The 22,348-nt window shown below is 36.2% G+C and overlaps 1 protein-coding gene across 2 annotated transcripts in view; it reads left to right on the forward strand.

Moving 5' to 3' along the window:
* Sema2a (Semaphorin 2a) overlaps positions 1-22,348 on the forward strand; it is a 310,532-nt gene that overhangs the window by 223,112 nt on the left and 65,072 nt on the right. For both annotated transcript variants that reach the window (XM_066389791.1, XM_066389790.1), the window contains one exon: positions 5,323-5,410. In XM_066389791.1, coding sequence (XP_066245888.1) covers positions 5,323-5,410 — 88 coding nt within the window. The remainder of the gene's footprint in view (positions 1-5,322; positions 5,411-22,348) is intronic.

The raw sequence follows: 22,348 nt of genomic DNA on the forward strand, positions 1-22,348 counted from the left end.
AATCACACGACTATGCACCGTGTTTCTGCCAGCATGCACTAGGGAAGAGCATACTTTCATAATTACTCCCTTCACTTTCCTAATAGTTTTCGAATGATCCGTCGCAATAAAAACTGGAATAGAGTAAAATCTGCATGAATGTCCTTGATTCTGAGTTATGATTACTAAGAAAAACTGGCTCATAAAACTTACCCAGCAGTAATAGCAAGCTTTATAGACCCATTTGCAAACAACAAGAGCAATTTCGCTGAAAATATAGCATTGCTTTATCAGTGCGAGTTAATATCTCCCTGGATCTGGCATAAAACCAGCATTCTTGGTTCGTAGTTCATTCAAATAGCTCATAAATCATATGCTATTGAGGCATTAGAGTAGCAAATTGACGAGTAGAGCTAATCAAACGACCCAATTTCATAGAATTTTACGTTGGCAATTCGACGTTTCATTGGATGATAAAATTCATTGATGGAGGATAATTACAATTATCAATTCTCTATGTAGTGGAGGGAAGATACTAATTTGCTGTTATTGCCAAAGAGGATTTGACTTCACTGAAAGCATCAGAATTAGATTAACGGAGCTGTGGCAAGTCGAAATGTTGAGAGGTAATGCGAATTTAATTTTATAGAAGTTGGAGGTTCGGATTGACAATTATTATACTATTAGTGCTTTAAGATCAATTTTAGGTAAGAGAAGTCTAAGAAAGGATAATTCAACACGGCGGGTAGGTGGAAACTATCGAAATGCTGTAAGCCCCTTTTTTTCCCTTACGCTACAACGTACTAATGCTATTAAAAATACTTGAACATTCGCACAAGTGTTTTTTTCCCATAATTAATTCTGTTTAATTGAAAATAATTTCTTCTGAGAGAGATTCAATTGAATCGCCTGAAGCAAAGGGCAGAAATGTATAAATCTCGGCTAATTGAAAAGTAGACAATTGACGTCCGTTTTGTACCGTTCACGTGATTAAACTCGTAAATCTCAGTTGTAACATTTCAATAAGAGGAAAACACGTACGTAAATAAAAATGCTTGGCGTGTTTCCGACGAGGGCTGTACACGCGCTTTGTTGGGACCCCTTGACCACCGTACTCGTTTGGGGTAAACCGAATCGATGCCGTTTTGCTGCAATAGCTGCAGGCGATCGCAATCTTTGTAGGCCGGATATTAATATCCCCTATGATGAGGGCATTAATTGTTTGTTCTCTTAAACATTTGGAATACACCCAGATACGTGAATTTGACACCGGAAAAACGCCAAAAAAACTATTCTTGCGGCTAAAATCGGACAGTGGGAACCCGAACTGTTAACGTGGAAATGGTGCACGTCCTTCTGTTGTTCTGTACCTTCGTTCCCATTTCCATTTATCTTTGCTTCGTTTTTTTGGTTTTTACTCACATAAATCAGAAACAAATTCGGGACTTCATTTCGAGCCTACAGGACGCCGCTTTAGGCCCCACAATGCTACTGCCTCAATAATCACATCAAACTGACAACCAGGAAGTAAGACAAGGAAGAAGGCACATTCATAAATTCACGTTTCGGTCAGACACGTGTTTCCCACGATGTGTCATTCTTGTATTTTGTTATTGTGATTCTTTGCGGATTATATATTGGACAGGGAATTGTCCCCGGAATTCTATTATCAGTGGTAGTTATGGTATTAGATCGTTTATATTGAGGAAAATGTGCAAAAGGGAATCTTAGGGCCTGGGGATCAGGCCGGGTTGTGTTTGGAATTCAATGAAATCCTGTAAACAAATAAGAATTAATGTATTAAGCAATATAATGAGAAATTTTGCCGATCAATTTCAGTGTCTAAGGCGATGCGTATTTTTCACACGTCAGCTTGTGCAGTTAAGTACAAGCAACGGCAGGTGAAATGCCTATTCAGAGCTTTGTTATTTTGAAGACATGGAGAAGCATTTAAATGCTAGTTTTTTGACATTTTACAGCACAAAAAACGCTGTCTAAATAATATTATAAAAAATAGATAATTAATAATAGAAAAAAATATGGGCCTCCCTTGATTTTCTGCTAATTAAACGATTGATTGCATACTTTATCAAAAAGAAAAAAATCGTATAATTAAAAAACAACATTTTTCAAAGATTATTATACATGCTGTTGAGAGACCGAAAAAAATCATAATTCCCATGGAGAATCATGTTTTCTTTGTGGTTTGGACAGACTGCGGTAATACCCTTGATTGGCGCAAACAGAAACAAATATTTACATAAAGATTAAATGCAATACTTTCCCCAATTAGACAGAACTATAACTATTCATACTATGTAGATACTACTAACGACAACTATTACTTATGTATGACTAAAATTTGCACTCCTCATCTGAATCTTCCCAGATTGTAGGAGGATACGAAAATCCTCTAATCGCGTCTGAAATTGTTAAGTATTAGGGACAGTTGAATACTAAATAAACGAGGAAATAATAAGGGATCAAATAAATTTTCCTGGAATCGATAAAATCGTAGTTTTCATGAGTGCCGGCTCGTGACGCATAAGTCCATTGAAAACGAGGAGCGAAGCGACGAATTTGGAACTTGAACTACTGCGGCAATGAGCTGCCTTATGAAACTTGTACCTTAATATGCCATTTTCCCATTATCACGCCCAATTGATATGTTCCCGCACGCACTTACATGTGAAAGCTAGTATTTTCTCGGAGTGAGTGCGGGAAGGATTTTTCCAACACTCGTGTTGTATTTTTTGCAAGTGTCAAATTTAGCTATTTTGTCTTTTTTTTTTACATTTATGATGGTTTATTTTCTTCCTCGTACACGCAAAGACGGGTAAGCTATTTAGTACATGCGGTGGTTTTAATTTATACATGAGAAATAAAGTGGAACTAAAAGCAGGGTTTTATTCAGATTAGAGTTATATAGTTGTTAAAAAAATCATTTCAATAACAAAGTGAAAAATGTTTCTATTTATTCGCGGTAGTAAACAAATTTAGCAACGAGCACAAAATGCTACTCGTAGCAACTGCAATAAGTCATACAAGTAGGAAATAGTTATTTTGTCCCAGTTATATATGATGTTTTTGCTACGCGCCACAACAAATTGTTAGAAACAAAAAGTATTCACTGGTCAAAACTTCAAGGTTCAATACAGCTATCACCAAAATGACTGTTGGGCAGTTGATGTTTATTTGTTCTATATCCTTGCCGTGGCTACCGACACGAAGCCATGCGGAATCATTTTGTTTCTTTATTGGTGCGCGCGCAACGCGTACGAAATGAAACTATAGCTAAATCAAGGATAAATATTTTCAATACGTTTGAGGAGGATTGATCATTTTTCCTTTTATTTTGTTTCGTAAGAACGCTTCACACACAAACGAGGGCTGTTTGAGCGGTGAAATTGCAACCTGTACTGAAAATTGAGGAAACATTTTTGACAAGAGAATGTTTTATCAGGTTTGTGTGGTACTATTTACTTAGCAAATAACAAGGGAAGAAGTACAAAAAGGCGATTAATAGATTTTATCTTTATAATGTATGTTAATTTAAGTATGACACATCTATAATATTTATCTTCCCATAATCCCTATTTGTGTGAGATGCGTCATTCTCAAAGAAAACATAAATAAAAATAAATCGAGGGTTTTGATATCATTTTTGCGTCGGTAACAATCCGATAACTCTAACAGCCGTAGAAAAATATTTTTCTTAACTTAAGCGGAAAATCTCTTGCAGAAGTAAAAGAATACCTCAATGTGAGTTTATGTTTAAACCTCCCCCAGTAAAATTTTTATATTGAATATAGACAATCCAGAGATCACTGTATTATCTCAAATTTTTCGAATTTTTTACGGCTGAACTTATTTTATGGCCAAAGGGTTAGCTTACGGAACGAAGCCTTCATATACAAGGTATGCCGAGTTTCAATAAAATATTTTGAGCCATTTTGAAAATATGAAGAGAAATATTTTATTTTTCTAAATATTTGACACCCTGTATCTCGGAAACCACTCATTTTAGGACATACAATTTTACAACATTGTCATCTTAGAATAATCCAAAGAATCGCCTCCTTAAATATCTGAACACCCTTAGGGACCACCCTGTATAAGGAAATATTTTTTCCACCCTACTAGAGTGAAAAGTCTCTTTTAGACTGTATAAATTAAGCTAGTAGTTTCTCAAAAATTTTTTAAAAACAAAAACATCTCTTGAAAATAGTTAAAGAAGTGGGTCTTTTAAGTTTTCGTTATTATTGCAATGTCTAAAAAACTGTTTTAGAGTTGAAAGAGAATCTCTAGCAAATTTTGGAGCTTCAACTTTAAATTCAGGGAACTTTTACAATTTCTCGATATTAATACAAATTATTTAGAAAAGTGAAAAATGTTCCATTTGGAGGAAAAATGTTTCGGAACGTCGAAGAATAATCGTCAAATTTGACACCCCTGTCAAACATCCTCGTTCAAAACTAGACAAATCTAGTGAACGTGGGGAAAGAAGATTTAAATTTGAGGGATCAAAGTAAATCCACATTTGAAGTGAAAATAAAATAATACCAATAATAATAAAATAAACAAAAAAATAATAAAATAAATACAAAACGTGTGTTAAGAACTTTTAGGTTATTGTTTCTTGGCGTAGTTTGCTTAGTTAATTTGTTTTGTATTTTTATTCCTTAAGTTACGCCCATGGGCATCGATACGTATTTGAAGGATTCCATCTGGGCGCCAGACCATCGTACCCATCAGGCCATATCGAAGGGCTCTTTATGGCTGGGAAATACGCTACTAGTCAAAGGAAGCTTTCTAAATTGAACCTTTGCCGCGATCCGCAATTCGGCGGATCGCAATACTTCAATGAGAGCGACTTGTATAGGTATTTGCCAGATGGCGGCGATTTTATGACCTTAGGCGCGACCATTGCCCGCAATGGCGTCTGGTATTGGTGCGCCCCTGGGTGGAGTTCCTCGGGTTTAGTACTTAAGGGATGATGGCAGTAATTTTGCTGTCTTTGACCAGTGCTCGCTCTAGACATGTGATCGTAAACGTGACTCGTAATCTTCCCAACTAAGCAAACTCCCACTTCATACTTAGACCAATACTTTACCATTATTTATATAAGTGAAATTTAATACAGTCCACTTTCGTAAACCAAATTGTTGTTTTCGTGGTTTTCGTTCATCGAAGGAACCTCAACAACGTGAATGTGTCATTGTAGCTAACACATTTAGAGGATTGAAAATATCACTACATCCATGCACTCAAGGCCAGTCATTACATTACCATCCCTACGCAAATTTTCATTACCCACCAAATAACAAAATATCTCTTTTTCAGATCATGTCAGAGAATTCTCTTGCGGGCCAGTGTACTATCGTACTTTTCACATGGACGTGAAGAAGGACGCTTTATATGTCGGTGCAATGTAAGTATTACTTCTTATCTGTCATAGTTATTAGCCACAAAACCACAGATCGAAACTGCAGTAATAAGAAAAGAAGTATTAAACAAGAAAACTAATTTTTTATCTTAAAAGGTCAAGAAAAATAACGTAATGAGAGATCATGGTAGAGTAATTAGAGCGTAATAGAGTAATAGAGTAATTTTCAGCGGGTGGTTGACATGATGATAGGTATGTAGTTGTGGCTCTACAGTTTATTTTTTTTCTGAACCAGTTTTCGCGCCGGCCCGTAGTTTTGATTTAGTTTTTCGACGATTTTCGGATTTCGGAAGACTGAAAGTCGCCCGAGGTAATTTGGGCATGAACGAGGATTATCCCCCAACCGATTATGTGCCTCAGCTCGAGCCCCTCAACATTTATGTAAATTTTTAACCTCCACCCTCATTTTACGAGCATTGTGAGGTGACATCTGCCGGTGACACGCGATGTGTATTATGTGTCTTTTTATTTTCGAATATAAAATTGAAATGCCCGTTTGTGTGGGATTTTATAATTTATTCATGCAATTGTCTGCGCGTACAAGGGAGGCACTTTGAGGCAGTCTTCTCAAATATTAAATTTCACAGAGCAAACTGTTAGCTATAATTGTTTCACTGAAGTCTCGGATTTTTTCAGAGGGAAGTAGTTTAATTAATACGTACATAATTTATGCGCTGGAAGCCTAACTGCTTTTTAATTAAATCCTTATTATACCTTCTGCTCTAGCGGCTCAATTTCTTTTGTGTTCCTTTAATTTATCAAGCGATTCCTTTTTTATTGTTCCCGGGGAGCTTTAAACTCCTGCAAGATTTATTATTTTTGTTATTAGCTCGGGAAACTTAGGGTTTCGACGATAACGATGAAATTTAATTAGGGCATGGAAAAAAGTTGTATCAGGACACTCGGTTTTCAAATATTTATAGCCCAGGACTCGAAGGCGTTGATAAATTATTGACCGAATGACGGAAATGTGGACTTAATAAGACAGGACAGCGAGCAAAAAAATAAGGGAAACTTGGGTTTTGCTTGGCGATGAAGTTTTCCATATCAGCGTAAATTTTTCACTCAAACAAGTTATGAAACTGCTTCAAAACTAGAAACCATTACGGGAAACTTGCCCGCTCGATTTTAAGTTCGCCTTAAGGACCTTATCACCCCCTTTAAAACGGCATTTGATGCCGATAAGAGATTAGAACGGAGTATACAGAATGTCACTTTCTGACATGACTGAAATTGATTGTGCCCGGCTCTGCCGTATATAAACGACAGTTTAATTCGGTTTTTCCGGAGTTGCCATATTTCAGAACGATATCAGATGTGGACATTTCATAGTTTATTCGATTTGGGAATTGTTTAAGATTGCCAGATAGGAAACGTTAAAACACCCTTTGCGGGGTGCATTTTATTTTGACAGGGCGGCAGTCTAGTCACGATTCGGCGGGGCGACGTTAATTTGAACGGTGTCAGGAAATTCGCGTTTTTTTTTTATCGAATTAGTCGACTTTTGTGACTTCTAAAAATACAACCGGGAGCGAGCAGATAGAGTTTATTTCTAACTGGTTTAACCACGAAAGGATGGACGGAATGACGATGGTTTTGTGAGATGAAAGTCAATTGGGAATTTCAAACAACAAGAATAAAATTGTTCTGAAGCTAAAAGTGAGAAAAGTAGTTGATTAACACCCGCAAATAACTCAAGCAATAAAAATGTAATGGGAAAAATCGTAATGAATACTCCACGTGCCCGTTTCTAATTAATTTTTGCCCACTTCATGTGCCCGTAGTTTATTTTCTTCACTCTTTGGTCATCCCACTTGCCCTGGCCCTGTTTTTCTCCCAAGTTGCCGAAATTGATCTCACTCATTGCTCTGATGTTCCCAGTACTTGAAGGTGAATTCAATAACTCTTTTAAAGGACTCGAATTGAATGAAAAACTACAGATTTGAGTAGTTGACTTTCTCACATAAGTAGCAGGTTAATGGGGGAAACCATGAAAACCCATAATTGAGGGGGAATCTTTGGGGTTCATTTTTCCCTTCATTGTTTTTTAGTTTCTTTTCTGCTGCCTCCATTTCTCTCTTTTTAGTTGTACTCAGCCATTTTTGTTGGTTCCACATGATACTCTTTGTTTTTCACCTGAAACTGCAAAAGAATCGTTGATCTTCTTGTGAGCTGTTTAGTGACTTGAATTTTTCAGTTTTTCGCATATATTTTTTTAATGTCAGTTTTATATACATATTTTCGAAACACTAACGACAAATGTTGTCACTTTTCGTATTTCTAGTATAATTTGTTATTAAGTGTATTTCACCCTCTGGCAGTTCAACTATCATATTTACAATCCCTGATTATTGATTATTTCTTATATTCAATAAGGAAATTAAATTGTATCCCGATTCCGACTCCAAGGGGTCTGTTATGTTTAGCTTGATAAGGCACACATGCACATCAATCGACCAGAACCCAGCTACATACGAGTGCCACAGGAAAATCCGACAAAATAAACTGTGTCAGTTATACAGGGTGTTAATTAAGTTTACCTTTACAAACTGAGATAATTGTGTGTGTTCAAGTAGAAATCAATAGTCATATCAGGTAGGAGATTGAAGGGATGGAAGCAAATTAAAATGTTTTAATTAGCTCTATATTCACGTCAGTCGGGTACACCATTGATTAGATATTTTGAGATTTCGTGTACAAAGTCTCAAATTTCGTGTATCCAAAAAAAAAATCGAGGTCTTCTCATTGGAGTTTCAAGCGGCAAAGGCAAATTAAGAATATTTTTAAAACGCAATTTTCTATTTTTTTAACTATATCTATATCTATCTATCTATCTATCTATCTATCTATCTACCTATACACTATATCTATCTATATACATGGTGTTTTTTACGGAATGCGAGTTACAAAGTTAGTTGAATGGGTAAAAGATGCCATTTTTAGAAACTTTAAATACAGTGAACGGCGTTGTCAAATTCTTTTTAATTTACAAGATGTTACGAAAAATGCATAATAAAATAAATGAGAAATTCATTCCAACATATTCAAAAAAACTATCAGTACAACGAAAAAAGTTTGCCTTTTTTATTAAACTGATACTTTCATTCCCTATTGGGTTCTTCCTATGTGTAACATAGATTATCTGTAGTTATAAAAATTCATGCCAAAATAGATTAAAAAACACCGTTCGGTTGACATTTCAACCAAAAAAAATCGATAAATCTGTTATTTCTAATTCACTTTGTTTTTCCTGTGCCTTTTTCGATATAGAAAATCTAGGAAAACCGAGACTAATAAAAAAACAAGTATTTCAGATTCAAACATTTCGGTTTTGTTTTATCGTATATCCGTAATAAAAGAAAAATTGGGAAAAATCAATGCGTTATCAGTGGGATATTGAGTATATTGAAAGGAGATATTTGCATGTTGCAGGAATGTGTTTTCCTAGAAAACTCAATACTCGGAGACATTCACTGTATATTTCATTCATGTTCCCGTAGGTTTGTTTAATATCCTTGATTATGTATATGAATCAATGTAAGCAAAAGTCAGGAAAAAGTTATGCGATAGGACGAAACTGGAAGCTTATAAGTTTTCAAAGACACTGAGAGCAGAGCAAAAAATGCTCCAACATAAATATCACTGCTGTTGGATGGTCGTATGTCAGCTGTCATTGTGATATAGAAGGCCATTGTTACTTCGATCAAATTTCGCAAGGTCATTTGACAAAAGGCTGTCGCAGGGTTGCCGGTGCTACGAAAAATTCTGATATTTTCACAAAACTCGTTTGTAAGATTTCTTAACGTGCCCGTACATTCTTTTGTCTAATTTACGTTTAGGTTGCATTTAAGAGAAAATTCGTGCTGTTTTCGATTCTGATTCAAGAAACACCAGTTTGTCGAACGTTCAGAGCCCATTCGTGGGTAAGGGAAGTTTTACATGTTCAATTTTCATTCTGAGTTGTTCTGAGAATCCTTCGTTTTTGGTAAACGTGTTGTATCCCAACTTCCCCTTCTCAGTTCACTATCAATAATTTTCCAGTTAACGCGACAGCAGCAGGATTACCTCGCCTTCGATCCACGCGTCACCCGAAACCCCTTTATCTAAACTTAAAACCGTTTATTCAGCCAAAAGCCTCCTGCTAACCAGGTCTCCTTAATAAGATTACTGCAAAAAGAATAAAGAGTGATTTTCCGCAACGCAGTATAGAACATTACCATGTAAGAGGTTTAACTCTCCATTGTTAGCACCCTCGTAGAAATGTGAGTATTTGCGCTTCCCCCTAGTTCATTACTGCATCCCAGTTTATAAAAGGGTAAGATAAATGGTCTGATTGTTTGACTAAGGTTACACAAGGGTTAGTTTTTATGGTAAGAGGTCGAGTCCTAATCCAGAAAATATCATGAAATCAAGCTTAAGGGATGTAGCCATATTCCGAAATTATAGAGGAATTAATATTCCTCCTTAGTTACGAGATTAAGAACAATTATGTGGGAATAGGCCCGTTCTCGTATGGCTAATGCTCGTATATTTATGATATAAACAAATATGTAAATGTACGTGTACGTGTAAAACGAAACTCTGAATTCGCCTTTACATATCCCTAAAACAATTTGGCCTTCTTTATGTGGCGACATTGTAAAAGACTATGCAAAAGCCCTTGTTAGTCGGAGCGTTTGCGCTCCACGCTCCGTCGACCACCCTGTAAGCTTCATGGTTCGTTGCATCTACAGGGAGAGTTATAAGCGCATCAGGAAAGGCGGCTTTTAAGGGTTGGAATTACTGAAAAATTTCACATTCCATGATTATGCGAGTATAACTAGATTCAAAATAAAAGTTCTGGACTAATAAGCTTTTGATGAAAAGGTCGTTAACTAAGACCATTCTGCCAGCAATTTTTACACAAAAGCGGCGAAAACAAAACATTGCCTAGAAAGGAAACTTTTATTTCATAACCGTGGAAAATTTATTTTCAAGTTGAACTACAATTTCAGGTTGTTTTATTAGGAGGTTCACGTCGTTCGTGTTTCCGCTGCTGTCAGAAATTCACTTTCTTTTAAGGTCACTGAATCTATTAACAAACAATTTATCATTTCTACAACACGGCACTGTAGTATTAAATAACTTGGCTGTTATGTCGCTATTACACTGAATATTGAGTGATAGCTAGAGGGGATAAGGGGGAAAACAATGCCAATATTATTTTTTACCGCGGTAAAATACTTACCGTTGGGTTTTAAGGAAAATCGCTCGACTATATCAGATGCATAAACATTAGTTTGTTCTCTAATCGCTATAACTTTTCATTTGTAGTTAACTTGTTTATTCGTTAGGCGAGTTTACGTCTTGTAGTTCGTTTTCGTCGTTTTGTTCTTTAGACTTTGCGTGACAGGCACTAAAGAAGAATCGCAGCAATTCAAAATATTCCATTGCACTCGCAGTTTTTTCTTCAAGTTTCCTTCTGTTTTATATGCTAAATTGTGCTGAAAATATGCTAAACTATTTATGATTTTTAGATAAAACTCTAGAACGTCTACTAGGAGATATCTATGCCTTGATAGCAACCTAGGTCAGGCATATTTTTTACCTGGTTTCTTTCGTACAAAGCAGAAAGCAATCGAAAATTTTAGAGGAGTCCTAAAGGATGCTCAATTGCCCACTGTCTTCCGATTTATCCGAAGTTCAACTTTCTGAAAGTAATTTAAAACGTACATTTTCTAGCGTTTCCCGAAACCCTCCCTCAGAAAGTTCCCTCTTTTCCCAACTCTGATCAATCCACTTTGATGACAGTGGCTTCTACACGATTTTTGACGTTTTTTCCAGCTGCTAAAAAGTTATTAAAGCACGTACGCGTAGTTTTGTTTATTCGCTTGCAGTTGATTTTACGTGCCTATAATTTCATTTACTTCGTTATGATATTTCCATGTCAGATATATTTCAGAAACTAGAACTGAGAGAGTTGGAAGGGAATTAAATTCTCACCTCGAAATCAAAATTCACCTAGTTTTTCATCGTAGAAAATTAATTATATGTATGAAAGCGATCAAAAATTATCCCCAATGATGCGGAAGGGAGAGGAATAAGTTTTTCCATGTAGTTATAGTTTTGCTCATTTGTTTGTAGATTAATTTTGTTGTTGTTGTGTTCTTTTTCTCGCTTTATTGAGTTGCCATTTCCATCTCTAATTGTTGAGCAGCACAAATTCAAAATTCTCTTTGATTTATTAGAAATCCAACGCGAATATCTTATGCAGTAAACAGTGGCGGAACACGTTTCTTTTTAGTTCTTAAAATTTCTACAAATACTTTTTGATTGTTTCAAAATCGCTGACTCCCTTTTTGTACCTTTGATTTTTGCGAAAGCAAATGCCCAATTTCCTCGCATGTATTAAAAACTAATCTCGACCTTTAAAAAGTGGCGAAGCACGTGTTTTTTTATTTTCAAAAATACCTTTTGACTAATTCTAAGAATTTGCCTATAATTATTTTCAAATCTTGTCAATTATGCCTCTGGTTTTTGAGCAATAAAAATTCAAAATTTTCTCTAGTTTATTAAGAACTTAATACTAGTATCTCGTGTTATAAATATGATTCACATTACTTTTTAAAAACAAGAAATTCATAAAATCTCTAATGATTCATTAAATTAGTTTTCTTAAAATAATTTTCATATTTTCCTTGTTACGCCATTAGTTTCATAACATTGGAAATTTTTTGAGATTCAATAGACTCAACTCAATTAAGTTCTGGCGCCATAACCATAGTGAAACATGTGGTTTCTTAAATATATAAAATTTAAAAATAAGTTACAATTTTTTCCTGTAGTAATTTTCAATCTGAATTTCTGATATCGGAGAAAATCTCCGTTTAATTTTCATGGTCTTAGAACTATTATTGATGGTTTCTAATATGTATTGGTTTTAAAGGATGTTTTGATTGAGAGGAGTTTGAGAGTTCTTCAAGAACTTTTCGAGGTTCTCGAGTTTTCCAAAGTGTTAGAAATTATAACATATCTGTATGATTACTTTTCATCGCGTCCATGTTGTTTTTGTACTCAACCAAAGTTTCCTCCATTTGAACTATGAGTTTCTAATTCACCTTTACAAACACTTCGTAATCTTTTTAACTCTCTTCTTCAAGCCATCTTTATGATTTCATTGTAATCTCTTTCGTTTTTTTTCCTGAGACTGAATCCTCCAGTTATGAGCATCTAGCTGCTTGTTACCAATTAAATTCTCTTGATTTATGTCTGAATCAACGTAAAATTTTCGTACTTCGGACAATCATACAACTTCTATTCAAACTTCCTAATAGTGTCTTTGAAGCCTGTTAACAATAGTGCACCTCCATTTCCAGTAAACTTCCGTACTTTTTTCTCTCAGTTTTTAATTGCACTAATTTGTACTGATAGTCACGGATTGTATGCAAGTCATCATTGAAGTGACTGAATTCTGACTGTAAGCTACTTCACAACTCGACTACAATTCGCCAGTGGCTTCAAATTTTCTTCTTACCTCTTCTTTTAGGGTAAATAAAATTACCGATTAAAAAAATTCAATAATAGAAAACTCCACCGGTGATCTGATAAGCAAAATCCAACCCTAGAATTTCCTTAATTCGCACAATCGCCTTTTTTACCGATTAAAAGATCAGATTAACCTCGAAAGCACTGACGCCCAGAGTGTAATGTCCTAAGGGCCTTAATTGGATTGTATTCGTTTCGGTTTAAGCCGTTAAGACTAGTTGGAGTTTTTATTTTTAAATAAAAGCCATGCATTTAAATGTTAAGTTTTGCAAATAGGGGAAACCAATTATGTAATGCGAGTACGGAACTAAGAATAAAAAAAGAAAAACCAACACGAAACCATGTGGGAAAATTTCGAAGCTTAAGATAGAAAGTCCTGCAGGTGAAATCTTAATATAAAAGAAAGGAGGTTCATTAGGGTTTTTGTCAACGATTAGAATGAAGAGTTTCATATCGACCAGTGTGCCGACCAATATTGTTTGGTTTCGGCCATTTCTGAAGTCCCTGCGTGATAAATTTTGATTCATAATTGAAATATTTGAAATTCAATTATAAAATATGAATAATTGTTATTTCCTCATAATGACCATATCTAAATTATTCACATCCATTAAACCGTCATTCATTAAACTTCTCGGAACAAATATACGAATTTTCATCCTGAAATACCCAACTTTAACCCTAAAAGGCAATAGTTGGCTAAAATGTAAATTTTCAACTTTTATGGGCATTTTTAATGAACCTTGTCAATTTTACAGTGGTTTAAATAGAGGAGTTAATAATTCAATTCGGATTTGAATTTTATCATAATTTCCATACAGCCGGCGGCGTTTAAATATAGAACCTGAAATTTGCTAGTTTATCCAGGAATAATATTCATGGGTTTTGCGTGGTTTAGTTCAGAGGCACATTAATTCTATATGCATTGAAAATGCAGGTATTGGAAAAGTGGATGGAAAGTAATTCTTTAAGCCTATATAAAATTTCGTTTCAATGTAAACGTTTCATCCTTGTTTTATAGTTCGACCAGATCATAATTAAATATGGATAGTCTACAGCAACTTTATTGAATATGCCTGAAAATTACACACAAAACTGGGTATGAAGCCTCTACTGGTCCTATACATATTTAAGGGAATTTACATGTAGCTGAAAACTGGCCCCAGGCAGGTGCTTGCCTATAAATTAGGTGTAGGATGGTCCATTCAACTATCATGCCATCAGACTTTCCAGTCTAGATGCTTTGTTTTCTATGCATGTGCCATTTTTATGTATCGCAATTTTGTGTACTTTGGCTGATGGTAACGAAGCAATTTGGTTTCAATGAATGTGCCAGTAGATCTTTATGTTTATACAAGATTTATTTCATTCAGGGGTTGTTTTTGCCTTAATTTTGTTGGAGAAGAAAAATAATTAACGCAGTTCAAAAAGTTTCAGTGGAATTTTCAAGTCATCCACCTGATAATTACGAATATTAAATTTTTTTAAAAATGGATTTTAGATAGAATTGAATTTGACACCAGGATTCTTCTTGAGAATATACGATTTTTTATTCATTCATTGCATGTCTCTTATAAGTCTGTCACAATGATGTCGCAATGGTCACAATATGTCACAATCATTCCCTAAAACTAATTTACATCCATTTCTGTCCTCGCTGTTTTAGCGCTTCTTCTATGACAACCTTGATAGTTCCGAAAGATGAATTGAAGTCAAACACAGTTTAAAATGCTGTTTATCCAATTAAAGTTAGAGAAATGGCATTGATGAAACAGGCGCACCTGCCGAAAATGATTTTACAGTCACTCTGTTCAAAAATGGATGAGTTTTGTACACATTTATTCCATGTTGACTTTTACTCACATTTCGAAATCAAATCTCATTTTTCGCTTAATTTCTTCAATTGTTTGCTTTATATCGCGACTATTTATGCAACGCTGCAATAGTGTTTGGTCATAATTTCATGTTCGTAGGTCAGAATTTACTGTCGAGCCACTAACAATGATGTTACATTTTTCATTTGCTTTTTATAATTTTTAGATCAGTTCCGGTAAGTTCTGACAATTTTCCAATAGGTTCCTTGTATTCGCTTCGAAACGATTAGATTTTTTTTTTTTAATTCAGTACATAGATCAGTAGCAGTAATGCGTGAAGTGACCTAAGCCCTGCGATTAGGGCTTTTTCCCTGCCCCCAAAAATCCCATACATTTTAGTGACAATGAAAAGGGTTTGTACGGCACTCTCTACTTGCTGGGGGAGAGCCTCCCTGGACATTTTAAAAATGTATGTTGTAAAGTTCAGTATTCTGCAGTAAAATGTGACAATTAGAATCGTAGGGTATATTTAAGGGCACATCTAACATTAACTAAGATTAGAATTAAATTTATCACAATTCAAAGTACTGTGTAGACAAATAAGGTTTCATCCGCGCATATCTGACTTTTATGAGAGAAGTTAACAATTATTCATGGCTTCGTACATCGGCTTTAGGATGTGTATTAAAATCAATGACGTACAGTGGTCAGAAACGGGCTAGAATTTTGCAAAGTGTCACATGAGAAAGTGTTCTGCTGACTCCCTCGAAAATTCCCTTCGCTACGGCTCTGAGTGTATTGTGGCGTGTAAGTGGAGTTGCAGATTTATTTTCTTGCAGATGAAGGTTTTCTATAAAATGTGTCGTGAAATCAGCGGTGCAGGAACTTTCTGTATTACACTAGGAGAATAATTATCGAATTAATTATGGTAAAGCTATAAGCAGTAAAATGTGAAACCGGCTTAGAGACCTACGCCTTTTAAATATTCAACGATCAATTTATGGTTTTTAATTGCAAAAGGGTCCGCGGATTTATTAAAAAGTCCGAGAACGTGATACCTCTTTTAATTAATAGCCGCACTACAAAAGGACGCGCCTCAGATCTGTTTTTGATCCCACAAGTGCATTTTCAGCCTTTTTAAATCGTGTTCACCAAAACTTTTTGTTGACTTTTTTCTGTCGAAGTTACTGTCTATTAACCATCTCTGACCCATTAATGGAAATCCATTAGTATCAGGGAAATCGGAAATGATATATTGTTATCGATCACTGCGAAGCTGAAGTATGTCGCCTACGGGAGGCTTCCATAGCGACGCTTATCAAAATCCCATTACACGCTGACCAATATTTCGCCCCAGCAATTATAGGTTAGTCCAACTTCCGGCGCTGATCCATAATCTTGACTAACGCGGTTTAGCTGAATAATTAAAGACGCGTTTGTCTCAATTAGCTGCTTAATTGACGTTCTCAGTTTCTCGTAGCTAGATGACAGATAGCTTTTAATATGGCAAATATAGAGGGCTTGTTATAGCGCCAAAGTTCGAAAGTACGACGGGGATTATTATATTAAATTTTGGTCGGGAGCACTCAAGACTGGGCGACGCTGACTTTAAGGACGATGATTGATGAAAGTTGCAGAGAAATAGCTACAAATTTAATGAGAAGTTTGATTCCGTAATGAGCAATTTCCATGGAATTGAGTATTCTAAAGTAAAATTCATATCGCAGTTGACAATTCTCAAGTACACTTGACTTCCTATGAATTACAGCTGGAAATGACGTAGAAACTGGACGCTTTCTACTCTTTCGGCCCTTGTATTTCAAATAAACTCCCTCGAGATATGACAGGGGCTAAGACCTAAACTGGAAAATTCTAAAAGGTATTTCTTGTTTTAATGCAATGGGCATTGCAGGCAGGGACCGCAGTGAAGTAGACCTCCTCATTGTGTCCATGTTCACATTGTTAAGTCTAGCGTCCCCACCGCAGGAATATTACACCACACCTAATCCCCGATCTTAAATGGAACACTTAAGTGCGGAAGAGTATAGATGGCGAGAATTTTGCTGACAATGACGTTGAATTTATGCAACACCTTGTTTACTGGAGTAGTTTTACTGTATATTGCAGCTGCCCCCCATTTCCAGCAAGTTCCATTACCATTTTCAACATGTGGGATTCGTTTCGCGTGGCTGCAAGAGTATGCAAAATCACCCCCAAACACAGGCGGCCTACACACCAATGTATAAGGACATGAAGGAATGAGTTTGTACACATGTTCTACTATAGATTAATCAATGTTGAATCCTGAGATCAGTGCGCATTGAGCTGGTTGAATAGGTGAAGGAACATTGTCCTAAAACTATGAAAGCTGCAGCTCTCATTCTTGACGATGAAAAATTTGTTATTGTCCCCAATGAAGAACCGCCTAATGGAGAGGAATAGAAAGAAAAGGTGGAACTTGATGGTTTGGGCTATGTCCTGCGCGATTGCTCTTTGAAGCAATGCTAGCATTGAAGGGTGTTCTACGGAAAGAAGTTTGATGACGCTTTAAAGCATTTGAGTAGGATGTACAGAGATTTGGGGCTAGAAGGGAGACCATGATTGGCAATGTGCCCTCTTTGTTCAAGGATCATGATAAGGGACATGTTTTGATCACTCACTTCGACACTCACATCACACACACATCGACAGCTGCAAATGCCGGTCATGAAGTAGCCAAAAACAACTTCTGACATTATTTCATCAAAACTTGCGTGCAAATCTCCTCTACGACTGACATCTTCAGCAAATACTGCAGAAACTTCCCATGATTAGTCAACAACACTACCATACACTGAATCCTAGAATCCTAATCGCGGGACATTCTGATCAATATCATATTTAGACCATTCTGGCTGGCTTGCAGTCAAAACGGGATTGTTCTGAACTATAATTGTTCACGTTGATTTGAAGGGTAAATCCGAAGACAAATCCTTCATTTTTAAAATTGTTCATTGAAAAATTATCCATTGCAGTTCATTTTAAATAATTAGTGGTCGATTCAGGCTAGAGCAAGCTGGATCTTGATGGTATGTGATCCTTCCTGAGCCTTGTTAATTTCTCCTAAAGGTGTTCTTTATAGTGTTTCTCACCTACCAGGTATTTGTTTCCCTTAGGGTTCGAAATTGATCCTCTTTTTACTGACCGCTCTGCAACTTCTTCAGTGCCCTTCAGTTCCAATTGCATTTCATTAATCTCGGCCCTTGTTTTGCTTTCCCGGAAAACAAATTCGTCCAAGTTCATTTAATATTCCTCATCCTAAATGCTTATTGCATTTCGTGTAGTGGATCCCCATACCCGAAAAGGAACACAATACCGTATAAGGTTACCAATTACATTCTGCGAGACTAACGGAATTAGCGTCGTTACGTCCTGCGCCCGCTCCTTCCGTACATCAACTAGAAAACTTTATCCGGCAACCCTCACGTAAGTTCACTTTTTCATTATTGAATTTTTCCCGGATATGTTACATGAATGAGCAAAACGAATGCAGCGTTATAATTGAAACTGCCAGGGAATTTTCACTAACATTTAGATGGAAAGGGCTCGACACGCACAGTAAACAATAAGGAAATATCGACACCCTACGCACTCAGGTCGCATTTCCCCTTATGACATGGCGTTCAAAATAAATAAGCAGGTATCAATGTTAGAGTCGTGCTCTATCGGGGTCGGTAGTCACGCATCTCGAATAAATGTCAAAGCAAACAAGCCCAAATTACCTGGAGGAAAGTAAGATTAGGGGGAAATCAATCCATGAAATGCGATTTTTCACAGGAGAAATTTAGTTTGGCCTAATTTTTGTTCGCAAAGGAGCCGACATCGGCGACTGCGGATTTGCAAACATCTGCAGCCCACCAAATCACAGATAATATCTAAGGGCATTTGAGCAACGCGGCGTTGCCGCCCAACGTAGTTTCTTTCGTTATTCCTCGAAAAGTTTTTCGTTTTATGTTTCAACTCACATTCCCGAGGTAATCGTCCTATATCATTCCGGGACTTCGTCTGGATGTGCTGAATTAGAACCGATCTGCGGTTTCCAAGGCATAACAAAGACTGGCAGGAACTAGAACGCACGAAGCCCAATGCAATTAGCAACGTTGTCTTGCGCCCATTGTTGCTTACAGGATCGACACGTGACTGGAATTGCCAGTTTATGGAGAAGACAGTGCAGAGAATGCTATGGAGGAAAGTTTCGGTTGAAATTTGCAATGCGAAAGCTGAAATTCGTGTTGAAACATCAAAAGCAAATTTAGCCAACATTCGTCAAAAAGGACGAATTTTAATTCGACTGACCTCTCCAGCGTGGACGTAATTACCAAAAATGGTCAAAAATTTGCGGAGCCCATCTTTATTCGGGTCCGGTCAGGGAGTATTTGGGTTAATGAGTAAAACGGGACACATTAGGGTCCTCTGGATGTTTAGGGATGATTACCGGGCAATATTATTTCAATTTGGGGTTGAGAGCCTGGTAAAACATTTTAATGTCTTCATATTACATCTGATGATAAGTAGATTTTAGAAGTATTCCGACCGTTGGAAGTTCCGAACCGAAGAACAGGTTGCTAAAAATTGCCGTATCTCAAAAACTCTACATCAAATATGTTTAGTCCAGGTGAAATTTGAGTGAAATCGTTCGTTAAAACATGTATGAATTACACGAATAAAAACCAGGTAACGATGCGTCCGGAAAAATTCAATTTTCCTAATGATTTTGGGCTCCGAAATACCAGTGGAATCAACAAGCTGCCATGTGAAATATGTATATGTGTGAAATCGTGTTGTTGCAGTCAGTTAAAATGGCGTGTGAAGTCATGTTAATTTCACTTTGTGAGGGCAATTTTCTTCACTTTCGTCACAATGTTTCGTATACTTCTTTTGTTGTATATACGCGTTCCCCTCTTCTTCTCTACGTTTATTTGATCTTTACGATTCTCGTCTTCGCACCAATTACACCCTTATCTGTACAGTCTTCGTCTCAATCATAAAGAAATTAAAATGTACCGTTTCTCTCTCTTGATAGCCCAGAATTCCCTGGATTTCCCCTCCCAATTTTGGAGAAATTATGAACTTTCAACCGATTTCTCCTCCCAAATTGCATTCTGGGCAATAACACTAGATGTGTGGACTAATATTAATATATTATTAGTGTTGTCTAAGATAATGCTATTAAGCGATATTGTAACAGTAAATTAATAATTTGCTTCCATCGGGGAAGAGCGGTATATTAATCATGTTTATACTTAATTAGAGCAGAATAATCAACACATTTGTGCAATTGCACCGGGGCATTTAATTGAAATCGACAAAGAGATCCAGAAAGATTAAGTTTATTCATCAAATCCCTGTAATCTCTTTTCTCTTTTATAGTTATACTCTATACTAGTTACAAAATCTCAACAGATTTTTCCTATAGTATAACTACAACAAATCCTGATTTCAGACTCAACCAACGCTCATCTCGTATTCCTCGATTGTCAGGACAAATTTAGAAATCACAGGTGTCTCACCTGGAGAATCCAGGAACGTTAGAGAAACAATAATTGTGTCTCAATTCCCCCGGGCCTTTGCTCCCGTTAAGTTTGCAACTAATTCTGACATTTCTTGGAAATTCCGTTCCAGGGCTGCCAGAGGGCTTCGTACGTGACACTGTGCGATCATAAATTGATGCCACGCAGAAGAAAAATCGAATTTAAAAACCTGAACTAACCGAAAATTCAAGCGTTTTTTCCTCTTTTTCGAACCTCATTTTCTGGATAACCGGAAATGTTTTCAGGAATATCTGAATGATATATACATTCCTACATAGCTAGACAGTTAGAAATTTCAATTATTCCCCAATGTTGCTGCTGCAAACATGTAGAGGGAGAGCATAAATGTCTGCCCCAAGAGACGAATGAATTTATCTGTAATTTTCGATGTAATTAATTAAAAGTTTAATTCGATGTTTTCATTAAAAACCTTGGTGTTTTACAACGTTATTTTGAAGCTAAAATCGTATGTATTTTGTGCAATTATTATAAATTACGTTTGTTGCACCTCCCGCAAAACATTGAAATCAAATTTTGTATAAGTGCCACAAGTGGAAATGTAGTTTAATTAAACTTTCATTAGATGTTGATTAATTAATACTCATAGTAGAATGTGCTATTATAATAATAGTCCGGAATTAATTAAAATTTATTAAATATTATCAATAAATTGGTTGGTATTTTTAAATCAAAACTTCCAATATTTAGAAATTCAGTAAAGTTAATTTCACTTACAGTCATATAATTATTCAAAATGAAGTAAATTCCGCACTTAAACGTGGATCCTCACATGTGCATAAGGTACTTATTCAAGTGAAATATCGGTGCACCATTAATGCCTCACCATAACAAACTACCAATACTTAAACCGGTAATTGCCAAGAGCGAACTGGGCGTGATGAATGGCCGCCATTTTGGATATAATTCTAATTACACCTGAGGGTAGGAACCCCTGCACCCCCTCAATAACAAATGGCCTACAACATGCCACAATCTATCAAGAACGGAACACTGTTTACACGTGTTCGGTGCTATACTCAGTAAAGCAGGGGACAACGATTTGAGGGCCGATTCATTGCGACTGCTAACGGGTTATTGTTAAATCTGGAACGGGATGAATCTTGGGAAATGTTGAGAACCATCAACTTTATCGTGGAAATTTTGGGAGTTATTTTAGACTATCTTTCTCTCTCACTGCCTCCTCCCCCCCCCCCCCCCCCTCCTCTCTTTCACTGTCTCTTCAATATTATTGACAGAAAAATCGCATCACTAACCACCAGAGCATAATTGAGAGGCAAAATAAAGCAATGGAACTAAAAAAATAAGTATCTGGATATAAAGGAGGCCCAGACCATCGGAAAGTATGAGCTGAGGCAATATGAAATTTTAAAAGGTAGTGAATGTGAGACGAAGAACGTGAAAGTCAAATAATTAAAGTGGAGTATGGAATCAAAAAAGAAGATAAAATAATGACGACAGAAATAGATGAACAAATATATTAAAAGGGGGTTTCTCTGAAGTTTCCTTAACAAAAATATCAAACCTCAATGGTTTTAAGGGAAAATGAAACCTGAAAGAAAAAAATTCCTCTCCGCAAATGTGTGTTTTTCGTCAGTTAAGAAACACGAGCAAGTAAATGTTGAAGTGACGATCCAGAAATATCATTATAGAAAAAAAATATGACATGAAAAAGACTAGTGACCACGACGAAATGAAAATAAAGAAGAATACTCCTCGAAGAAAACGTTCAGAAATCCTTGGTAGCCTTCAAAGAAGAACATTTCATTAATAGAAAAGAAACATATTTCAAATCAATAGACTAATTAGGAAATATATCGTACACACATCATGTACTCTTCGCCTGCCAATATCAATGTGATTTGCCTTCATTTTGAATGACCATCTCTTCCTGAAATTTCTCTATGCCAACGACTGCGAACTATGCATTTTCCTGGTTCACAGCAAAATTAGAAACTCTGGGTAACCTAAAAGAGCGCATAAGTTGTATTCGGTGT

The sequence above is a fragment of the Euwallacea similis genome, chromosome 4 (assembly GCF_039881205.1).
Source record: "Euwallacea similis isolate ESF13 chromosome 4, ESF131.1, whole genome shotgun sequence".
Taxonomy (NCBI): Eukaryota; Metazoa; Arthropoda; class Insecta; order Coleoptera; family Curculionidae; genus Euwallacea; species Euwallacea similis.